At 40.1% G+C, this 18,743-nt stretch overlaps 1 protein-coding gene across 1 annotated transcript in view; it reads left to right on the top strand.

The window, feature by feature from the left end:
* nxph2a (neurexophilin 2a) overlaps positions 1-18,130 on the top strand; it is a 33,123-nt gene extending 14,993 nt beyond the window's left edge. The window contains exon 3 of the mRNA XM_022680063.2: positions 17,291-18,130. Within this exon, the coding sequence (XP_022535784.2) occupies positions 17,291-18,040 (750 nt within the window). The 3' untranslated portion in view covers positions 18,041-18,130. The remainder of the gene's footprint in view (positions 1-17,290) is intronic.
* The last annotated feature ends 613 nt before the right edge of the window (positions 18,131-18,743 follow it).

Raw genomic sequence — 18,743 nt, 5'->3', positions numbered from 1 at the left:
TTAGTGCAACTTTATGGCTCATTTGTTCTCTGCACTTACAAATGAAGTTGACCTAACAAGTCTTTAATGTTAGCTAAACTTAAATTGAATCACCTCAACATAGAATTAATCATAGTTCTTTTATCATTATGTAATATTTTAATGGCTGAACAACTCAATTAATATATTTAGTCGAGTTGAAAAATGTTTGCTAAACTTGGCAACAAAAAAAAATGTGTTGAAATAAGTTGCTAAAACATTTTAGTTAGATTAACAAACGAAAAAAAAACACTACTAAACTGAGCTTTTTAAAATAAAAATATACAAATAAAGACTGATCAATACAACATTTTACTAGAGATTTTTTTATTTTAGACTAAAATCACTTTTCTGGAGTTCACATAAGGCAGCTGCATACAAATCAAAGAAACAAAAAAGTAAATACACAATACACTGAAGAGTATTTACAAAACTTATAAGCAAATGTTACACGTGTGCAACACGTTTACTCAATTAGATGTTGCTCAGTGTGTCTTAGTAGATTTTACTACAACAATGTAGCGCCACATTCTCACATGGCTTTTATCAATTACTTAATAGTAGTAGTAGTAATATTGAAATTTTTAATAATAGCCGGACCCAGACGTTGTCCAATCCGGACCCAAACCAATAAACTACTGAGAAGGATTTAATTCTGACCGTGTTCATTTAAAGCGGCATTTAAACCATATTGTCTTTACTCCACCTGATCAGAACTCCTCAGCAAGAAAAAAAACTCCCGCGCTCGCAGGCGCGCTCTCTCTGCTCCCAAAACAACCCTACCTCAAAACTATGGCAACCCCCAGGGGGCAAAAAGCATTGTCAACTCAGTTTTACCCACAACATAATAAAGTCTGATACAGAATTAATATTAAATAAAATAAAACTTCTGTTTTTTTTTTTTTTAAGCTTATATTTTGACCAAGTTCAGCAAACATTTCTCAATATATTGTATGATTTATCATTTATGTAATTATTATTATGACAGGCAGGCATAAATATAATATAAATAAAATCAAATAGAATAAATATAGCATTTTAAAACAAAGAGAACATACAGATTCACATTATTAGACTCGATATGTTAAATTATTGAGGGTGTTTCCATTTATTTTATGATAGGTTGATAATGTAATTGTATTGTGACAGGCTTATTTAAAACAATAAATATTGTTGAAATGTACAAGTATGTGTAATTTTGTCTTTTAGTTGTTGATACAACACTGACAGAACTGCTATAGGCTTCTTCAGTAAACAGAATAAAACAATGAACAAGTTAACATTGGCGACGGTCCGGACCTTAGCCTGATGAAATTTTCTGGACCAGAACTGGACCAAACTGAAGCTCCTGATGAAGGTATATCTTTACCAGTACAGAGTGTGGAGAATGGTGCATTCGGGTGGAGATAGATGGAGCTGCAACCCATCAATCACCCCTGTCTATTATCCATCCAGCTCACTTTTACTATCCGTGTTTTGGCCTGTAGTGGACGACAGTACGGCTGTACGAGTATTGATTTCAGCACCCGGTGTGTTAACGTCAGCGGCCATTCGTCTGCTCAGATACTCAATCAATACTGCTGTAATTGATAGGCTGCTAATTGAGTCTCTGGAGCTGAACCTGAAGCTGAACACCGGGACCAATACCCAAGTTTTAGAAACACTTCCGTCCCCCAGAGTGAGAATACCTGCTTCTTTTTGTTAAACATGTTTTTATTCCTTACATTTTTTGTTAGAACTTTAATGAATCAATGAATCATTGATCTGAAGGTGGACATTTAGTGGTTCAGATGTCAGAATCAGAACAAAAACAGACTAAATCAGGATCATATCATATTTTATATACGTTTTGCTGATGGGCCAAATTATTTTCTATAGAATTAAAACCAAATTGAATTGAAATTGAAGCTACTTGTAGATAAAATGCACTGAATCAATATATAAACAGTCAGAATTAAACAGTTTGAATCAGGATCATATATAGGATTTGCTCATGCTGTGAATCAACTCTCAAAGAGTCAAAATGATAGAATATTGAATCTGAATCATCTTTAAGATTTGATGAATCAGTGTAGAAACGTTCAGAAAATTAGAATTAAACCAAATTGAATCAGGAGTGAATTTCTGATTGGATGCACTGAATCACTGAATGCAGATTGAATCAGAATCATATTTAAGATTCACTGATGCTCTGAAACATTATCTAAAGAATCAAAACGAAACAAAACTGAATCAGAATCATATTTTAGATTGGATGAATCATCATTAAATGAACTCCCAAAGAATCATAGTTTAAAAGAAATTAATCAGGATGCACTGCTGATGCACCAAATCAATTTCAAAAGAATCCGAGCCATGTTTATTCATTCAGAATTAAATTAAACCAAACTAAAATTGAATGATGCACTGAATCATTTCCTGAATAATGCATTGAATCAGGATGAAATGTCAGATTGAATGAGGCATTGATTTATTTTCAAAAAGAAAAATTGAATCAAGTTGAATTAGTAGTAGTTATGATACACTAAATCATTTTCTAAATAATTGAAAGCATGCTGATATACATAATAAAATGTCGAGATGTGGCATGTGTGTGTGTGTGTGTGTGTGTGTGTGTTGTGGTTGTGCACTCATACAATTGCTGGCAGTGTGAAGCTGATGGAGGCTGATGGAGGAGATGGTCAGACTGAGGGCCGTGGTTTAAGCCCCTCTGAGTGCTGAGTGTGTGTTTCCTTATCTAGCAGAAGTGTGTGTGTGTGTGTGAGTGTGTGTGTGTATGGGTTGGGGGGTTAATGCCGTTTTATGGTACACACTCTCATTCCTGTAGTGGTCGTGAACAGCCAGACACAGCGACTGTTCCCTCTCTCTGTGTATGTGTGTAGTGTGTGTGTGTGTGTGTGTGTGTGTGTGTCACCTGATAAGCCAGAAGCATCATTCCTCCTTAATTACGTCTGCAGCTCTCGCCCCCGCACCGCCGTCCCGATAACAGAGGAACAAACTGTACACACTCCACTAATCACCCCCAGCCTCCCCACAATCCCCCTCTCTGTTCCTACACACACACACACACACACACGGGGATATTAATATTTATAGATGCTTAAGCGTGTATGTATACAGTACCAGACAATATTGTGGACACTTCTTAAATTCATAAAATGTTCTGCATTGTAGATTAATACTAAACTCATAATGAATAAAAATATATTTAATTATTTAGTAAGTAAAAAGTGTTGAACAAACCAGAATATGTTATATATTTTAGATTCTTCAAAGTAGCACCTTGCTTAAATTAGACAGCTTTGAGCATCTCTGCTGGATTTTCTCAGTCAGTTTTATGAGGTAGAGTCTCCTGGAATTCAGGCTTTCAGTTAACAGCTGTGCTGAACTCATCAAGAGTTAATTACATTAATTACTAGAGGTAAAGTTACAGGTATACAGTGGATAGCTCTATTTGACAAATGTTTTAATCCATGTTATGTCAACTAAGTAAAGAAAAATGTAAGAACTTTGAAAGTATCCTCCATCAAAAACTTGATGAAACTGGCTCTCATCAGGATCACCCCAGGAAAGGAAGACCAGGAGTTTCCTCTGTTGCCCAATAATATACTTCCAAAAAAGTGTATAGAAAAAAAATCCTATTGGGGAAAAAAATCCTATATAAGAATAAAACAAAAAATAATTATACTGATCATATTCACTACACTGTGTTATTAAGTATTATTGGATCAGATACAGCAGTGCTGCTGGAGTTTTTAAACACCTCAGTGTCACTGCTGAACAGATTCAGAGCTTCTGTTTCTGACTTTACTTTATTGATCTACAAGGTGTTTCAGCTGTAGGTAGGAGTGTGTAATAATAGAGTGGAGGACAGTGAGAGATTAAACACAGTGTTTAAAACCTCCAGCAGCACTGCTGCAGTATCTGATCCACTCAAACTGTACCAGCAGCACAACACACTCTACTACTAACACCTCATACACCACCACCACCATGCTAATCACTGCTAATCACTGCAGTGCTGAGAATAAATGACCAACCACCACCTAAATAATAATAATAATAATAATAATAATAATAATAATAATAATAGCTGTTTTTCTGTTTGTGTTTGAGAAGATATTGGTTATTTATTTTATAACACAGACAAAAAAAGCGTAACCCTCCTACTTTCCTCAAATTTAGTAACACCCCTTATTCTCTGAATCAGTATGATCTCAGCCATTTAAACCTCCAGAAAATTATTATAATTACATTTAAATCAACTTGTTAGCCATGTTTATTCGCCAGTTACTTTATGTTTATTTAATGTGAAGTTACATTGAGAGAAAGATTATAAAACTGAATGTCATACTGACCTCAGCATTATTACCACAAATATGTGTAAACAAATATATATTTCTTATGTTTTATTCCAATAAAACAGCCTTACTTAAACAGATATTGAAACTGAAACATTTGAAACATTTGTTTTTACGTATTGTCTTCATCAAATTAGGAAAAGACAATAAATATGAACCACAAAACTAATGTCAACCATTTTTCCGAGACTTTAAACACTGAATAGGAGGGTTAAGAAAATGTTCTGTCTGAAAGAAAAGCCAGAATTTAGCTCTAAACCGTGGAATTCAGGATGGATCCAGGCTGTTATTTGAGGCCAGTTTCCAACACCTCAGCTAGAACGCCTTCCAGCACTGTTCTGGGATTATAGAGGTGTTGATGTGATGATAGCTTTCATGTGCTATCATGTGCTTTCATGAGTGATGATCCCAGACGCACGCTGTTCTGAACACACACACACACACACACACACACACACACTCCCCTATCTCTCAGCATATGGATGCTTTTATTAACCTGTTATCATTTACACTGTAATAAAATCACATCCTCTCTATAAAACCGGATCGTTTGTTAGCAGCTCCTGACATCATTATCATTAAAACTGATGATCTCATTAACAGATTCTGACATAATGAATACGCTTCCCTCATCAATTCTTATTACGGCTTCTCTCTGCTCACGTCAAACCCATACAAATACCTACATTTAGAGTGATAAATTAATATATATTAATCCTAATGAAAGACTCTGTTTTATAAGTGTATTTATATACAGCTCTGGAAAAACAAATCATGAGTTTCTTTGATTTTACCAAATTAAAAAACCTCTGAAATATAATCAAGAGGAATATGGATGATCACAAGCCATCAAACCTAACTGAACTGCTTGAATTTTTGCACCAGGAGTAAAGACATAAAGTTATCCAAAAGCAGTGTGTAAGACTGGTGGAGGAGAACATGATGCCAAGATGCATGAAAACTGTAATTAAAAACCACCAAATATTGATTTCTGAACTCTTAAAACTTTATGAATATGAACTTGTTTTCTTTGCATTATTTATTCTTTTTATTATTTATTTTACTCAAACATATACCTATAAATAGCAAAACCAAAGACATTGTATATATATATATATATATATATATATATCAATGTATATATATATTACAGTACTTTTAACTAACATTTAGAGAGTTATTAATATATATTAACTCTAACGAGAGACTGTAGCTCCGCCTCCTCCTCCTCAGTGTATAATATCACAATACCTGCATTTAGAGAGGTATTAATATACTGTATATGTATATAGTTATTTCCCCAAACAATGGAGCATTTCTATTGGTCCATTCTTCACTAGAAAACTTCTAGATTCGCTTTATGCCATTTTATTTTCTGGAAAATTGATATCAGTGCTGAGTAGTAAAATCTAATCTGAACATTTTTTATCGTATGAAAATGTAATTTTATGCCATTAGAATTCCGAAAGGCAGTCCGAGCAAAACGCTATAAAAATCGATATGAGCTCATCATCAGTGTAATTACAGTCACTCTGAATGACCCAATAATTCCTCCATATCCGTTTAACTCATGGCCAGCGGGAGCTCGTTTGACCTGCTGATTTAATGGTCTGCTGAGTGTGTGTGGGTAAGAGTGTGTGTGTGTGTGTGTGTGTGTGTGTGTGTGTGTGTAAGAGTGTGTGTGTGTGGGGGGGTCAGGTGGTAACGACTGAGGGGATGAAACACTCTTACACACATAGAATTCACCATCTATCCTCCATCTATCTCCCTCTGAGATCCATTCCTGATAGCATGCAGTGTTTGTTAGTGGCTGGTGTTGACTGTGTTTAGTAGTGGTTAGTGTTGGCTGTGTTTGAAAGTGGCTGGTGTTAATGGGTTGTGTAAGCTGTTTTTGTTAGTGGCTGGTGTTAATGCCTTGTGTTGGCTGCGTTTGTTAGTGGCTGGTGTTAATGGCTGGTTTAAGCTGTGTTTATTAGTGGTTAGTGTTGGTTGCGTTTGTTAGTGGCTGGTGTTAATGCCTTGTGTTGCCTGCGTTTGTTAGTGGCTGGTGTTAATGCCTTGTGTTGCCTGCGTTTGTTAGTGACTGGTGTTAATGCCTTGTGTTGCCTGCGTTTATTAGTGGCTGGTGTTAAGGGCCAGTTTTAGCTGCACTGTTTAGCAACCATTGTTATCGCCATTTGTTGGCAGCTCAGGTTAGCAGCATTTAATAGCAGCCAGTGTTAGTGGCGTTTTTAGCAGCTGGTGTCTGAGATGGAGAATCATTACTAATGAAATACCCTGAGAGAACAGAGAGAGAGAGACTATGTTTACTTCAGAAAGGACTAAAAGATGTGATCATGTTATAAATAACGTCATATGTCATATAGCATCAGGAACCATATAATCAAGTCTGGATGCCGTTAGGTACATGCTAATTTGATTACTTTTTGATTTGATTACTAAAAAGTAGCTTGTACTATTACACCACTGACCTTTAGCACATTTTACTCTGTTGCACCACTGACCTTTAGCTAACAATCTTTACTTTTACAGCACTTACCCATAACATAATCCATACTGTTACACCAATGACCCGTTACACATCTGCTGAGACTATACACACTGCTGTATATTCCGAGTATGAGGCGGAGTGTCGGACGCTGTGTTCTACAGATGATGTGAGATTTCATGCCTGAGAGATACTGAGGGAGGAATGGAGGGTTGGAGGGGGTGGTGGGGTGTAGGGGTGGAGGTGTGGGGGTGGGTGGGTGTACAGATGTGACAGCTGAACAGAATCATGCCCCGTGGGCAGAGAGAGCGATCCGGACGCGGCAGCGAGCGCATTTCTCCGGCTCTGTCGCCGCAGATCCGCCGTCGGGATGGCCCTGACTTCTTAATAACTTTTCACAGGGCTCGGGCTGGTCACCCTGGCAATTACCTTTTACTGTCAAGCTGTAAAAGATATGTCCACCCAAGGGAGCGTCCGACAGCCGGCCGCGCTCCTCATTACACAGCAGTCCAGATCCAAACCGCCTGCGCTGGGTGAATTCATATTGTGACACTGATATTAAACAGATACCCTGACTGATCTAAACACAATTACTCTGATTTACACTCCGATTTACAAATTATAATTCTGATGCTACATTTCTTTTAATTTACTTTCCTTACTTTACTTTACAATACATTACTCTGAAAAACACGGAAATACTCTGACTTAAGCTATATCTGGATGGAATTCGTTTCTGGACGGAATATGTTGCAGAAAAACAGGAGGACCAGTGAGTTTTTAGGCTTTTTTGCGTTCAGTAGCTCCTCCATTTCCACCACTGTTGCATCTCTGTGAAAACGCACGCTCAAAGTGGAATTACGGTGTGCGACAGTGGACAAATAGCAATTTGTCTCAGATATTTGGATCCGGACGGGACTTAAAAGTACCATAGTATCACAGAGTTCAGTGAAAAAGAGTTGATAATTCAGTCTGCAATTTATTTCTCAAAGGACGTCTGAGAAAAACACGTACATGGTCGTTCTCTACGGGAATAAAATCACAGAGGATAACCCCCCCCCCCCCCATAAAAGAGAAAATTACCCCAGGACCCCCTGAGAAACTAATCCAGTTCAGATAGGGCTTTAGACTAAATTACACAGCATTAAACAAAATTACTCTGATTTACTATGAATTTACGTAACTGCATTACATTGATTTAATTTGATTCACACTGAATTATACTGTATTTCTTTGATTAACTCTCTAATATACACTAATAAAAACTATACTCATTAACCCTAAACTATTTTACATCAAACCACATTTGATTTTTGAATTTAATTGGTTTGGTTTACACTGTCTCTAAGCATGTTCTGGTTCTGTCAGTGTGGGTCTGGTTGGTGGTGTGGTGTTTGTCTGATGTTTGGTTTAGATCGTCTCAGACCGTGTTCTGGTTCTTGTTCTGGTTCTGTCAGTGTGGGTTGGGTTGGTGGTGTGGTGTTTGTCTGATGTTTGGTTTAGATCCTCTCAGAGCGTGTTCTGGTTCTTGTACTGGTTCTGTCAGTGTGGGTCTGGTTGGTGGTGTGGTGTTTGTCTGATGTTTGGTTTAGATTGTCTCAGACCGTGTTCTGGTTCTTGTTCTGGTTCTGTCAGTGTGGGTCTGGTTGGTGGTGTGGTGTTTGTCTGATGTTTGGTTTAGATCGTCTCAGACCGTGTTCTGGTTCTTGTTCTGGTTCTGTCAGTGTGGGTCCGGTTGGTGGTGTGGTGTTTGTCTGATGTTTGGTTTAGATCGTCTCAGACCGTGTTTTGGTTCTTGTTCTGGTTCTGTCAGTGTGGGTCTGGTTGGTGGTGTGGTGTTTGTCTGATGTTTGGTTTAGATCGTCTCAGACCGTGTTCTGGTTCTTGTTCTGGTTCTGTCAGTGTGGGTCTGGTTGGTGGTGTGGTGTTTGTCTGCTGTTTGGTTTAGATCGTCTCAGAGCGTGTTCTGGTTCTTGTTCTGGTTCTGTCAGTGTGGGTCCGGTTGGTGGTGTGGTGTTTGTCTGATGTTTGGTTTAGATCGTCTCAGACCGTGTTCTGGTTCTTGTTCTGGTTCTGTCAGTGTGGGTCCGGTTGGTGGTGTGGTGTTTGTCTGATGTTTGGTTTAGATCGTCTCAGACCGTGTTCTGGTTCTTGTTCTGGTTCTGTCAGTGTGGGTCTGGTTGGTGGTGTGGTGTTTGTCTGATGTTTGGTTTAGATCGTCTCAGACCGTGTTCTGGTTCTTGTTCTGGTTCTGTCAGTGTGGGTCTGGTTGGTGGTGTGGTGTTTGAACAGTGTGCTGCTGTTTCTGCAGTAAAGGTTATTGTTAAATTGTGTATTTGGAGAAAAGTCATATTCGCCTCGAGCCCAGCACTGCAGATTAACTAAAGCCGTCTTAATTAATCTCTCAGAGCGCCGTCCTCCAACAGACCTTCCCAACTACACCCGATCCTCCACCCCAAACCAGAGCATACTATACTTAAGCAATAGTACACGAGATGGAGTACTATAACATGTAATATTGTAACTGCTGCCTGTGGTCTCGTGCCTACGATCGCGGCACAGCATACCAATATTACACTTTATAGCACGAACCTCAAGTGTTTTACTGCAATTAATTATTTATGTTAAAAATATTTTGAATTAAAGAGGACAAGAAAATATGATATGATAATAAATCTGTTTGGTTATAAACATTCAGAGTGAGGAGCTGAGTGAGGAGCTGAGTGAGGAGTTGAGTGAGGAGCTGAGTGAGGAGCTGAGTGAAGAGCTGAGTGAGGAGTTGAGTGAGGAGCTGAGTGAAGAGCTGAATGAGGAGCTGAGTGAGGAGCTGAGTGAAGAGCTGAATGAGGAGCTGAGTGAGGAGCTGAGTGAAGAGCTGAGTGAAGAGCTGAGTGAAGAGCTGAGTGAGGAGCTGAGTGAGGAGCTGAGTGAGGAGTTGAGTGAAGAGCTGAGTGAGGAGCTGATTGAGGAGCTGAGTGAGGAGCTGATTGAGGACCTGAGTGAGGAGCTGAGTGAGGAGCTGAGTGAGGAGCTGATTGAGGACCTGAGTGAGGAGCTGATTGAGGAGCTGAGTGAGGAGCTGATTGAGGAGCCGAGTGTGGAGCCGAGTGAGGAGCCGAGTGAGGAGCCGAGTGAGGAGCTGAGTGAGGAGTTGAGTGAGGAGCTGAGTGAGGAGCTGAGTGAAGAGCTGAATGAGGAGCTGAGTGAGGAGCTGAGTGAAGAGCTGAATGAGGAGCTGAATGAGGAGCTGAGTGAGGCGCTGAGTGAGGAGTTGAGTGAGGAGCTGAGTGAAGAGCTGAATGAGGAGCTGAGTGAGGAGCTGAGTGAAGAGCTGAATGAGGAGCTGAGTGAGAAGCTGAGTGAAGAGCTGAGTGAAGAGCTGAGTGAAGAGCTGAGTGAAGAGCTGAGTGAGGAGCTGAGTGAAGAGCTGAGTGAGGAGCTGAATGAGGAGCTGAGTGAAGAGCTGAGTGAGGAGCTGAGTGAGGAGCTGAGTGAGGAGTTGAGTGAGGAGCTGAGTGAAGAGCTGAATGAGGAGCTGAGTGAGGAGCTGAGTGAAGAGCTGAATGAGGAGCTGAGTGAGGAGCTGAGTGAAGAGCTGAGTGAGGAGCTGAGTGAAGAGCTGAGTGAAGAGCTGAGTGAAGAGCTGAGTGAGGAGCTGAGTGAAGAGCTGAGTGAGGAGCTGAGTGAGGAGCTGAGTGAAGAGCTGAGTGAGGAGCTGAATGAGGAGCTGAGTGAGGAGCTGAGTGAAGAGCTGAGTGAGGAGCTGAGTGAGGAGCTGAGTGAAGAGCTGAGTGAGGAGCTGAGTGAGGAGCTGAGTGAAGAGCTGAGTGAAGAGCTAAATGAGGAGTTGAGTGAAGAGCTGAGTGAAGAGCTGAGTGAGGAGCTGAGTGAGGAGCTGATTGAGGACCTGAGTGAGGAGCTGAGTGAGGAGCTGAGTGAGGAGCTGATTGAGGACCTGAGTGAGGAGCTGATTGAGGAGCCGAGTGAGGAGCCGATTGAGGAGCCGAGTGTGGAGCCGAGTGAGGAGCCGAGTGAGGAGCCGATTGAGGAGTTGAGTGAGGAGTTGAGTGAGGAGCTGAGTGAGGAGCTGAGTGAGGAGCAGAGTGAGGAGCTGAGTGAAGAGCTGAGTGAGGAGTTGAGTGAGGAGCTGAGTGAAGAGCTGAACGAGGAGCTGAGTGAGGAGCTGAGTGAAGAGCTGAATGAGGAGCTGAGTGAGAAGCTGAGTGAAGAGCTGAGTGAAGAGCTGAGTGAGGAGCTGAGTGAGGAGCTGAGTGAGGAGTTGAGTGAAGAGCTGAGTGAGGAGCTGAGTGAGGAGCTGAGTGAGGAGCTGAGTGAAGAACTGAGTGAGGAGCTGAGTGAAGAGCTGAGTGAGGAGCTGAGTGAGGAGCTGAGTGAAGAGCTGAGTGAGGAGCTGAGTGAGGAGCTGAGTGAAGAGCTGAGTAAGGAGCTGAGTGAAGAGCTGAGTGAGGAGCTGAGTGAGGAGTTGAGTGAAGAGCTGAGTGAAGAGCTGAGTGAGGAGCTGAGTGAGGAGCTGAATGGGGAATTGAGTGAGGAGCTGAGTGAGGAGCTGAGTGAGGAGCTGAGTGAGGAGCTGAGTAAAGAGCTGAGTGAGGAGCTGAGTGAGGAGCTGAGTGAAGAGCTGAGTGAGGAGCTGAGTGAGGAGCTGAGTGAGGAGTTGAGTGAGGAACTGAGTGAGGAGCTGAGTGAAGAGCTGAGTGAAGAGCTGAGTGAGGAGCTGAGTGAGGAGCTGAGTGAAGAGCTGAGTGTAGAGCTGAGGGAAGAGCTGAGTGAAGAGCTGAGTGTGGAGCTGAGTGAAGAGCTAAATGAGGAGCTGAGTGAAGTGCACAGTTTGATGTTTTGTGTGGTTAACAGTGTTTGATAGCTCTGCTGTGTTGCTGTGCTAATAACTACTCACTGAATGGGCTGCAAGAATGCTCTCTTAAGAGGGGTATCCACTCAGTTGGGTTAAAAGTCTTAATTCCCTTATTTGTAATATATATATATATATATATATATATATATATATATATATATATATATATATATATATATATATATATATATATATATATATATTGTAAACATATGAGTTTAGTCTTTAATCACATATGAGTTTAGTCTTTAATCCAGTGGTAATTTATAAAGAACGTCACAGTGGGGTATCAGGGGATAGGTATAAGGGTGTTCGCATTAGGGGATGAATACTGTGGTGTAGGTATTAGGGTTTAGGTATTAGGTCTAAGTATAAGGGTGTGGGTATTATGGGGTAGGTATTAGGGTATGACTGTTAGGGGATAGGTATTAGGGTGTGGGTATTAGGGGATAGGAATTAGGTGATAGGGATTATGGTGTGGGTATTAGGGAATAGGTAATAGAGGATAGATATTAGGGTGTGGGCATTAGGGGATGAATACTGTGGTGTATGTATTATGGGATAGGTATTATGGGATAGGGTGTTGGTGTTAGGGGATATGTATTAGGGTCTGAGTTTAAGTTTGTTGGTATTAGGGGATATGTATTAGGTTATAGGTATTAGGTTGTGGGTAATAGGGGATGATTATTATGGGATAGGTAATAGGTGATAGGTATTAGAGTGTTGGTATTAGGGGATAGGTATTATGGTCTAAGTTTAAGTTTGTTGGTATTAGGGGATAGGTATTTGGTGATAGGTATTAGGGGATGAAAACTGGTGTATGTATTATGGGATAGGTATTAGAGTCTGAGTTTAAGTTTGTTGGAGTGTTGGAATTATGGAATGGTATTATGGTATGAGTATAAGGGGATAGGTATTAGGTGATATAAATTAAGGTGTGGGTACGAGGGTCTGAGTGTAAGGGTGTGAGAATTATGGGATAGGTACGAGGGTCTGAGTGTAAGGGTGTGGGTATTATGGGATAGGTATTAGGGTCTAAGTGTAAGGGTGTGGGTATTATGGGATAGGTATGAGGGTCTGAGTGTAAGGGTGTGGGTATTATGGGATAGGTATTAGGGTCTAAGTGTAAGGATGTTGGTATTATGGGATGGAATTAGAGAGCCAGAAACACTGCTGTAGATATAAAGGGTTAATCTGAGGCTTTATTGGCGTAAAGAACTTAAAGAACTTCTACATCTATTAAAAACCAGCAAACAATTTCATTATCCCCTCTCCACCCCCACTCCAGCCCCCACCCTCACCGGAGGTATTGTCTTAATTAGGGAAAGTGAAGGATGATAAATGAGGCGAGTCGTCTGTCTGTGGGAAACTCATTGATTTCACATTAAACACAGGGCGGCTGAATGGCTGGGCTATTACAGGCTGTTTGCATCATTTATGCAGGTGTGTCTGATCTCAGCACAGCTTTATACAGCGCATACCACTCTTTAATCATCTAGAGTCTTATTAATCGTATTAATTATTAATGCTGTTTTATATTTAATTCTAATTCATACAATATAAATGTATTGTTTACAGATATAATCGGGATAATAATATAATTATAGAGCTTAATTTTGGATATTAATGTTATTAAGGCTTGAATGTTATTATTTTCCTCTGTCTGTTTCTTACTGGTTGTAGTAAATCTGTAATAAAGTAATGATATACAGTAGAATATACAATTCTGGAAATAATCAGATACCGTTTAAAATGATGCGTTTCTTTGATTTTACCAAATTAAAAACCTCTGGAATATAAAAGATAGATGATCACAAGCCATCAAACCAAACTGAACTGCTTGAATTTTTGCTCCAGGAGTAAAGCAGCATAAAGTTATCCAAAAGCAGTGTGTAAGACTGGTGGAGGAGAACATGCCAAGATGAAGCATGAAAACTGTGATTCCACCAAATATTGATTTCTGAACTCTTAAAACTTTATGAATATGAACTTGTTTTCTTTGCATTATTTGAGGTCTGAAAGCTCTGCATCTTTTTTGTTATTTTCTGCAAATAAATGCTCTAAATGACAATATTTTTATTTGGAATTTGGGAGAAATGTTGTCCGTAGTTTATAGAATAAAACAACAATGTTCATTTTACTCAAACATATACCTATAAATAGCAAAATCTGAGAAACTGATTCAGAAATTCAAGTTAAGAAGAGTATTTATTAAATGTTTGTTACCTTTTTTACACATAGTCCAATTCCAAAGCCTGTGTGTGTGTCTCTAATAGCTTTCCACACCTACTGTTTTATGACACTAGTGTTCAGACAGCCTGTGGAACAGAAGCGATTAAGCTCTTCTTCATTCTGTTCTAATGGCTTTAAGAATGCTGTGTTGCTGCTGAAACATAAGAATAGCGATGATAAAATAGCAGCTCGTTTTTAATTCCTTTTTTGAGCCCTGATTTGAACATCTGAAAGGTTTGTTGCTGAAATTAGAACAGCATTTATTTCCACTACAACACTACAACTCTCACTATCTTTTTTTGGTCCGGATTTTTCTAGATGGTTTAGACTTTCAGACCAATTGCTTTCAGAATAGGTGTTGTGCCAAAATCTGACTCCTATTCCTGTGCAGGTGCATCACACAGCAGTACAGGTACAACAGATTACAGTGCTGGTGATTCTGTATCTACTGTAACTGTAGATTAATTACAGAGCAGTATGGGTACAACAGATTACAGTGTTGGTGATTCTGTATCTACTGTAACTGTAGATTAATTACAGAGCAGTACGAGTACAACAGATTACAGTGCTGGTGATTCTGTATCTACTGTAACTGTAGATTAATTACAGAGCAGTACGGGTACAACAGATTACAGTGTTGGTGATTCTGTATCTACTGTAACTGTAGATTAATTACAGAGCAGTATGGGTACAACAGATTACGGTGCTGGTGATTCTGTATCTACTGTAACTGTAGATTAATTACAGAGCAGTATGGGTACAACAGATTACAGTGCTGGTGATTCTGTATCTACTGTAACTGTAGATTAAACCTTAACCAACTAGTTAAACTCATGACAGGACATAGCTACGTTCTTTAGTGCGGCCACTAAACTGCAGTGTGAAACCAAAACTTACCAAACTAAATGTATAAAATATAACAAAACCATGAACCTTAAATGCTAACAGACACAGTAGGTTGAAGCAGGTAAGCCGCATTGCTAACAGCCAGCCTCAGCATGGTTGAATCTACAATGCTAACAGACACAGCAGCCAGGCTCATAAGGTTCTAAGCAGGATAGTCACAATGCTAACAGCCAGGGTATCCTATCTATCTATCTATCTATCTATCTATCTATCTATCTATCTATCTATCTATCTATCTATCTATCTATCTATCTATCTATCTATCTATCTATCTATCTATCTATCTATCTACACACACACACACACACACACACAGACACACACAGTTTCAGGTTGTTGAAGATAGAATATGCAGCTATTAGCTACATTAGCTTTTCTTTTCTCCAATAAAACCCTCAGTGTAACTCAGCATATTAAAATATTCTAATTTTAAAATCATTAAAACTACCCTGAAATATGAAAGTGAAAGTGTAGCCTGAGGGCACAATGTTAACAGACACAGCAGCCGGGTCATAGGATTTTGTAGTGGGTTAGCTGTGATGCTAGCAGCCAGCCTTGGCACTGTTGGAGCCACAATGCTAACAGACTAGCAGCCAGACTCACAAGTTTTGGTGCAGGTGAATGCTATGCTAAAAGCTGGCCTTCGCAGTTTTGAAGCCACAGTGCTAACAAACACAGCAGCTGGGCTCAGTAAGGTTTGTAGTGGGTTAGCTGTGATGCTAACAGCCAGCCTTAGCAGAGTTATGATGCTAACAGTTCTTCTATTCCATTGCTGTCAGAACCTTCAGTGCGACCTTTATTTTGCTGTGTTCTGGTGCTGGTTCTGCTGGGTTTACTGGCTGATGTTTTCAGTGACGCTGATTTCACATACGCTCCTCTTACGCTCACAGCGAAATGTGTAATTAGGGAAAACGTACAGTGCAGTGTGTGTGTGTGTGTGTGTGTGTGTGTGATTTTAAACAGCCCTGCTTAAAGCCTCACATCTGCTGCAGTAAATGATCCCCTCTCGCGCCTCGGGACGGCAGCCGCCGCTAATTACCAATAAAACCAGTTCGGCTTATTTCGACAAAATTATTAGGACTTTATCTTAAGTGGACCAGAACTGGTCCTGAAGCGAGTTGAGGGTGGGGGGATTTAGGGGGGGGGGGGGGGGGGGGGGGTTATATGGTTCCCGGGGTCACTGCGGCACGATGGCGGCGTTTTTGTCTGAGCTTCTGAGATGTTCTTAAACTGAGTAAACAGTATAAACGCAGATACAGTAAATATTCACTCCAAGCTTCTTCTTTACAGAGCTGATAATGTTAATAATGCATTTAAAAAGAGGAAGAACATAACAATGAACACTTTCTCTCAGCAGATCATTCTTTATGCATGTCAGTTTAATTAACAATCTTTAAAGACAGTAATATCCTTTGCTGCTGATATTTCTGCGACAACATATTGCCCCAACAAAAGGCACTATCATAACAGACCTACATATTATATACAGCACTGGAAAAAAATAAGAGAGCACTTAAAAATGATGAGCTTCTTTGATTTTACCAAACTGAAACCTCTGGAATGTAATCAAGAGGAAGATGGATGATCACAAGCCATCATCAAAAGTTATTCAAAAGCAGTGTGTATGACCGGTGGAGGGAAAAAAAACAGGGTTATTCCACCAAATATTGATATTCTGAACTTAAACTTAAAACTTCATGGACATAAACTTGTTTTATTTGCATTATTCAATGTATGAAAGTTCTGCATCTTTTTTAGTTATTTCAGCCATTTCTCCTTTTTTTGCAAATAAATGCTCTAAATTATAATATATTTATTTGGAATTTTCGAGAAATGTTGTCTGTAGTTTATAGAATAAAACAATAATGTTCGGGTCATTTTACTCAAACATAAACCTATAAATAGTAAAATCAGAGAAACTGATTTAGAAACTAAAGTGGTCTCTATATATTCAGTTTAATTCTGATTTAAGTTTAATGGCTCGTATTTTTTTGTTCATATTTGTTTTGTCTCTACAGATTGCAGTGTTGCAATAGTTTTTATTTTACTTAAAAGCTTAGTTTTCTTTATATAATGTAAAATATATGAAAGACTCGTTGTTAGTTATCAGTAAAGCTTGATTTTGCAGTTGGTGCCGCCAAGAGTAAAGGGCACAACCAAGTTATTAGATTTAGAGGGCTAGATTGTTTTGAAAGGTTTAAAATTTTTAAATTAAAAGGTTGTCTGATATTAAGGTTTTTTTGATAATTGGACAAATGTCAGTGTGACAAAAAAGGGGGTAAATACTTTTTCACGCCACTGTATATGTTTGGAGTTCTTTTTTTTTTGTGGTCAATTTCAGTCCAAAACTGTTTCTACAGTCCTTAACCGTCTCTTTCTGTCTCTCTCTTTGTTTCTGTGTTGTGTGTGAAGGTCACATGTCGGCGGTTGCGGATCCCGGAGCTGGGTGTGATGGAATGGGAGGAAAGCCGTAACGAGGGTTTGAGCGTGAATCCCAAAGGAACGAACCCGCGAGTCCCCAACCCCCTGCGCCTCTTCTCCAGGAGCTCCCCGAGCCCGAAGAGCGGCCCGAGACAGGAGGCGTATTTGGAAAACATGGAGGACCCCTGGGACTGGTTATCTAACCGGACAGATGTCGGGGAGGCGCCAAGCAGGACTAAGCGCAGGCCCATCGTGAAGACGGGGAAGTTCAAAAAAATGTTTGGCTGGGGCGACTTCAACTCCAACATCAAGACCGTGAAGCTGAACCTCCTCATCACGGGGAAGATTGTGGACCACGGGAACGGGACCTTCAGCGTCTACTTCCGCCACAACTCCACCGGCCTGGGGAACGTCTCCGTCAGCCTGGTCCCTCCCTCCAAGGTGGTCGAGTTCGAAATGGCTCAGCAGAGCACGCTGGAGACCAAGGACTCCAAGGCCTTCAACTGCCGCATCGAGTACGAGAAAACGGACCGCAACAAGAAGACTGCGCTGTGCAGCTTCGACCCGTCCAAAGTGTGCTACCAGGAGCAGACGCAGAGCCACGTCTCCTGGCTCTGCTCCAAGCCCTTTAAGGTCATATGCATCTACATCGCCTTTTACAGCGTCGACTACAAACTGGTGCAGAAAATCTGCCCCGATTACAACTACCACAGCGACACGCCCTACTCCTCCACGGGGTAAACGGGGAAAAACGGTGCGCTCGGACGGCCCTCTCTCGCTCGGAAACCTCATTAAATTTTACAAGGATCTTCTGTTCAAGTACAATCTCTAAAACCAAACTGGATCAGCTTCACAGAGAAAGAGGACATTTATCAGTAGAGAAAAAACATATTTCAAAGATGTTTTAGAGTCGCATAATACACACCTGAAACATTACACATTAAAAACTCAACCATTATCCTGTTTATTCAGACCAATTATAGAAATTCAGGTAACACTTTATTCAGATGGTCCATTTGATGGCCTCATTGATACTCAACTAATATTAACTAACATTCAGCTGCATGTCTATTAAATGCAATTGAACTGAAAGGAAAAAATAAAATTCTCTATTGAATGTAACCCCACATCCACCTCTAACCCAAACTCTAATCTTAATATTTTGGGATTGGGGTTAGGATTAGATTTAAGGGTTGATTAAGGGTTAAGGTTAGGGTTAGGTGCAGAAATCAATATTTGGTGGAATAAACCTGGTTTTTAATCCATTTTCATGCATCTTGGCATGCATCTTCTCCTCCACCAGTCTTACACACTGCTTTTGGATAACTTTATGCCATTTCTGGTTAGGTGTAGAGTTAGATTTTAGGGTTAGATTTAAGGTTTAGGTTAGGGTTAAGTGTAGGATTAGATTTTAGGGTTGATTAACGGTTAAGGTTAGGGTTAG

The sequence above is a fragment of the Astyanax mexicanus genome, chromosome 11, assembly GCF_023375975.1.
Source record: "Astyanax mexicanus isolate ESR-SI-001 chromosome 11, AstMex3_surface, whole genome shotgun sequence".
Taxonomy (NCBI): Eukaryota; Metazoa; Chordata; class Actinopteri; order Characiformes; family Acestrorhamphidae; genus Astyanax; species Astyanax mexicanus.
This window is presented reverse-complemented; position numbering and strand designations above follow the sequence as displayed.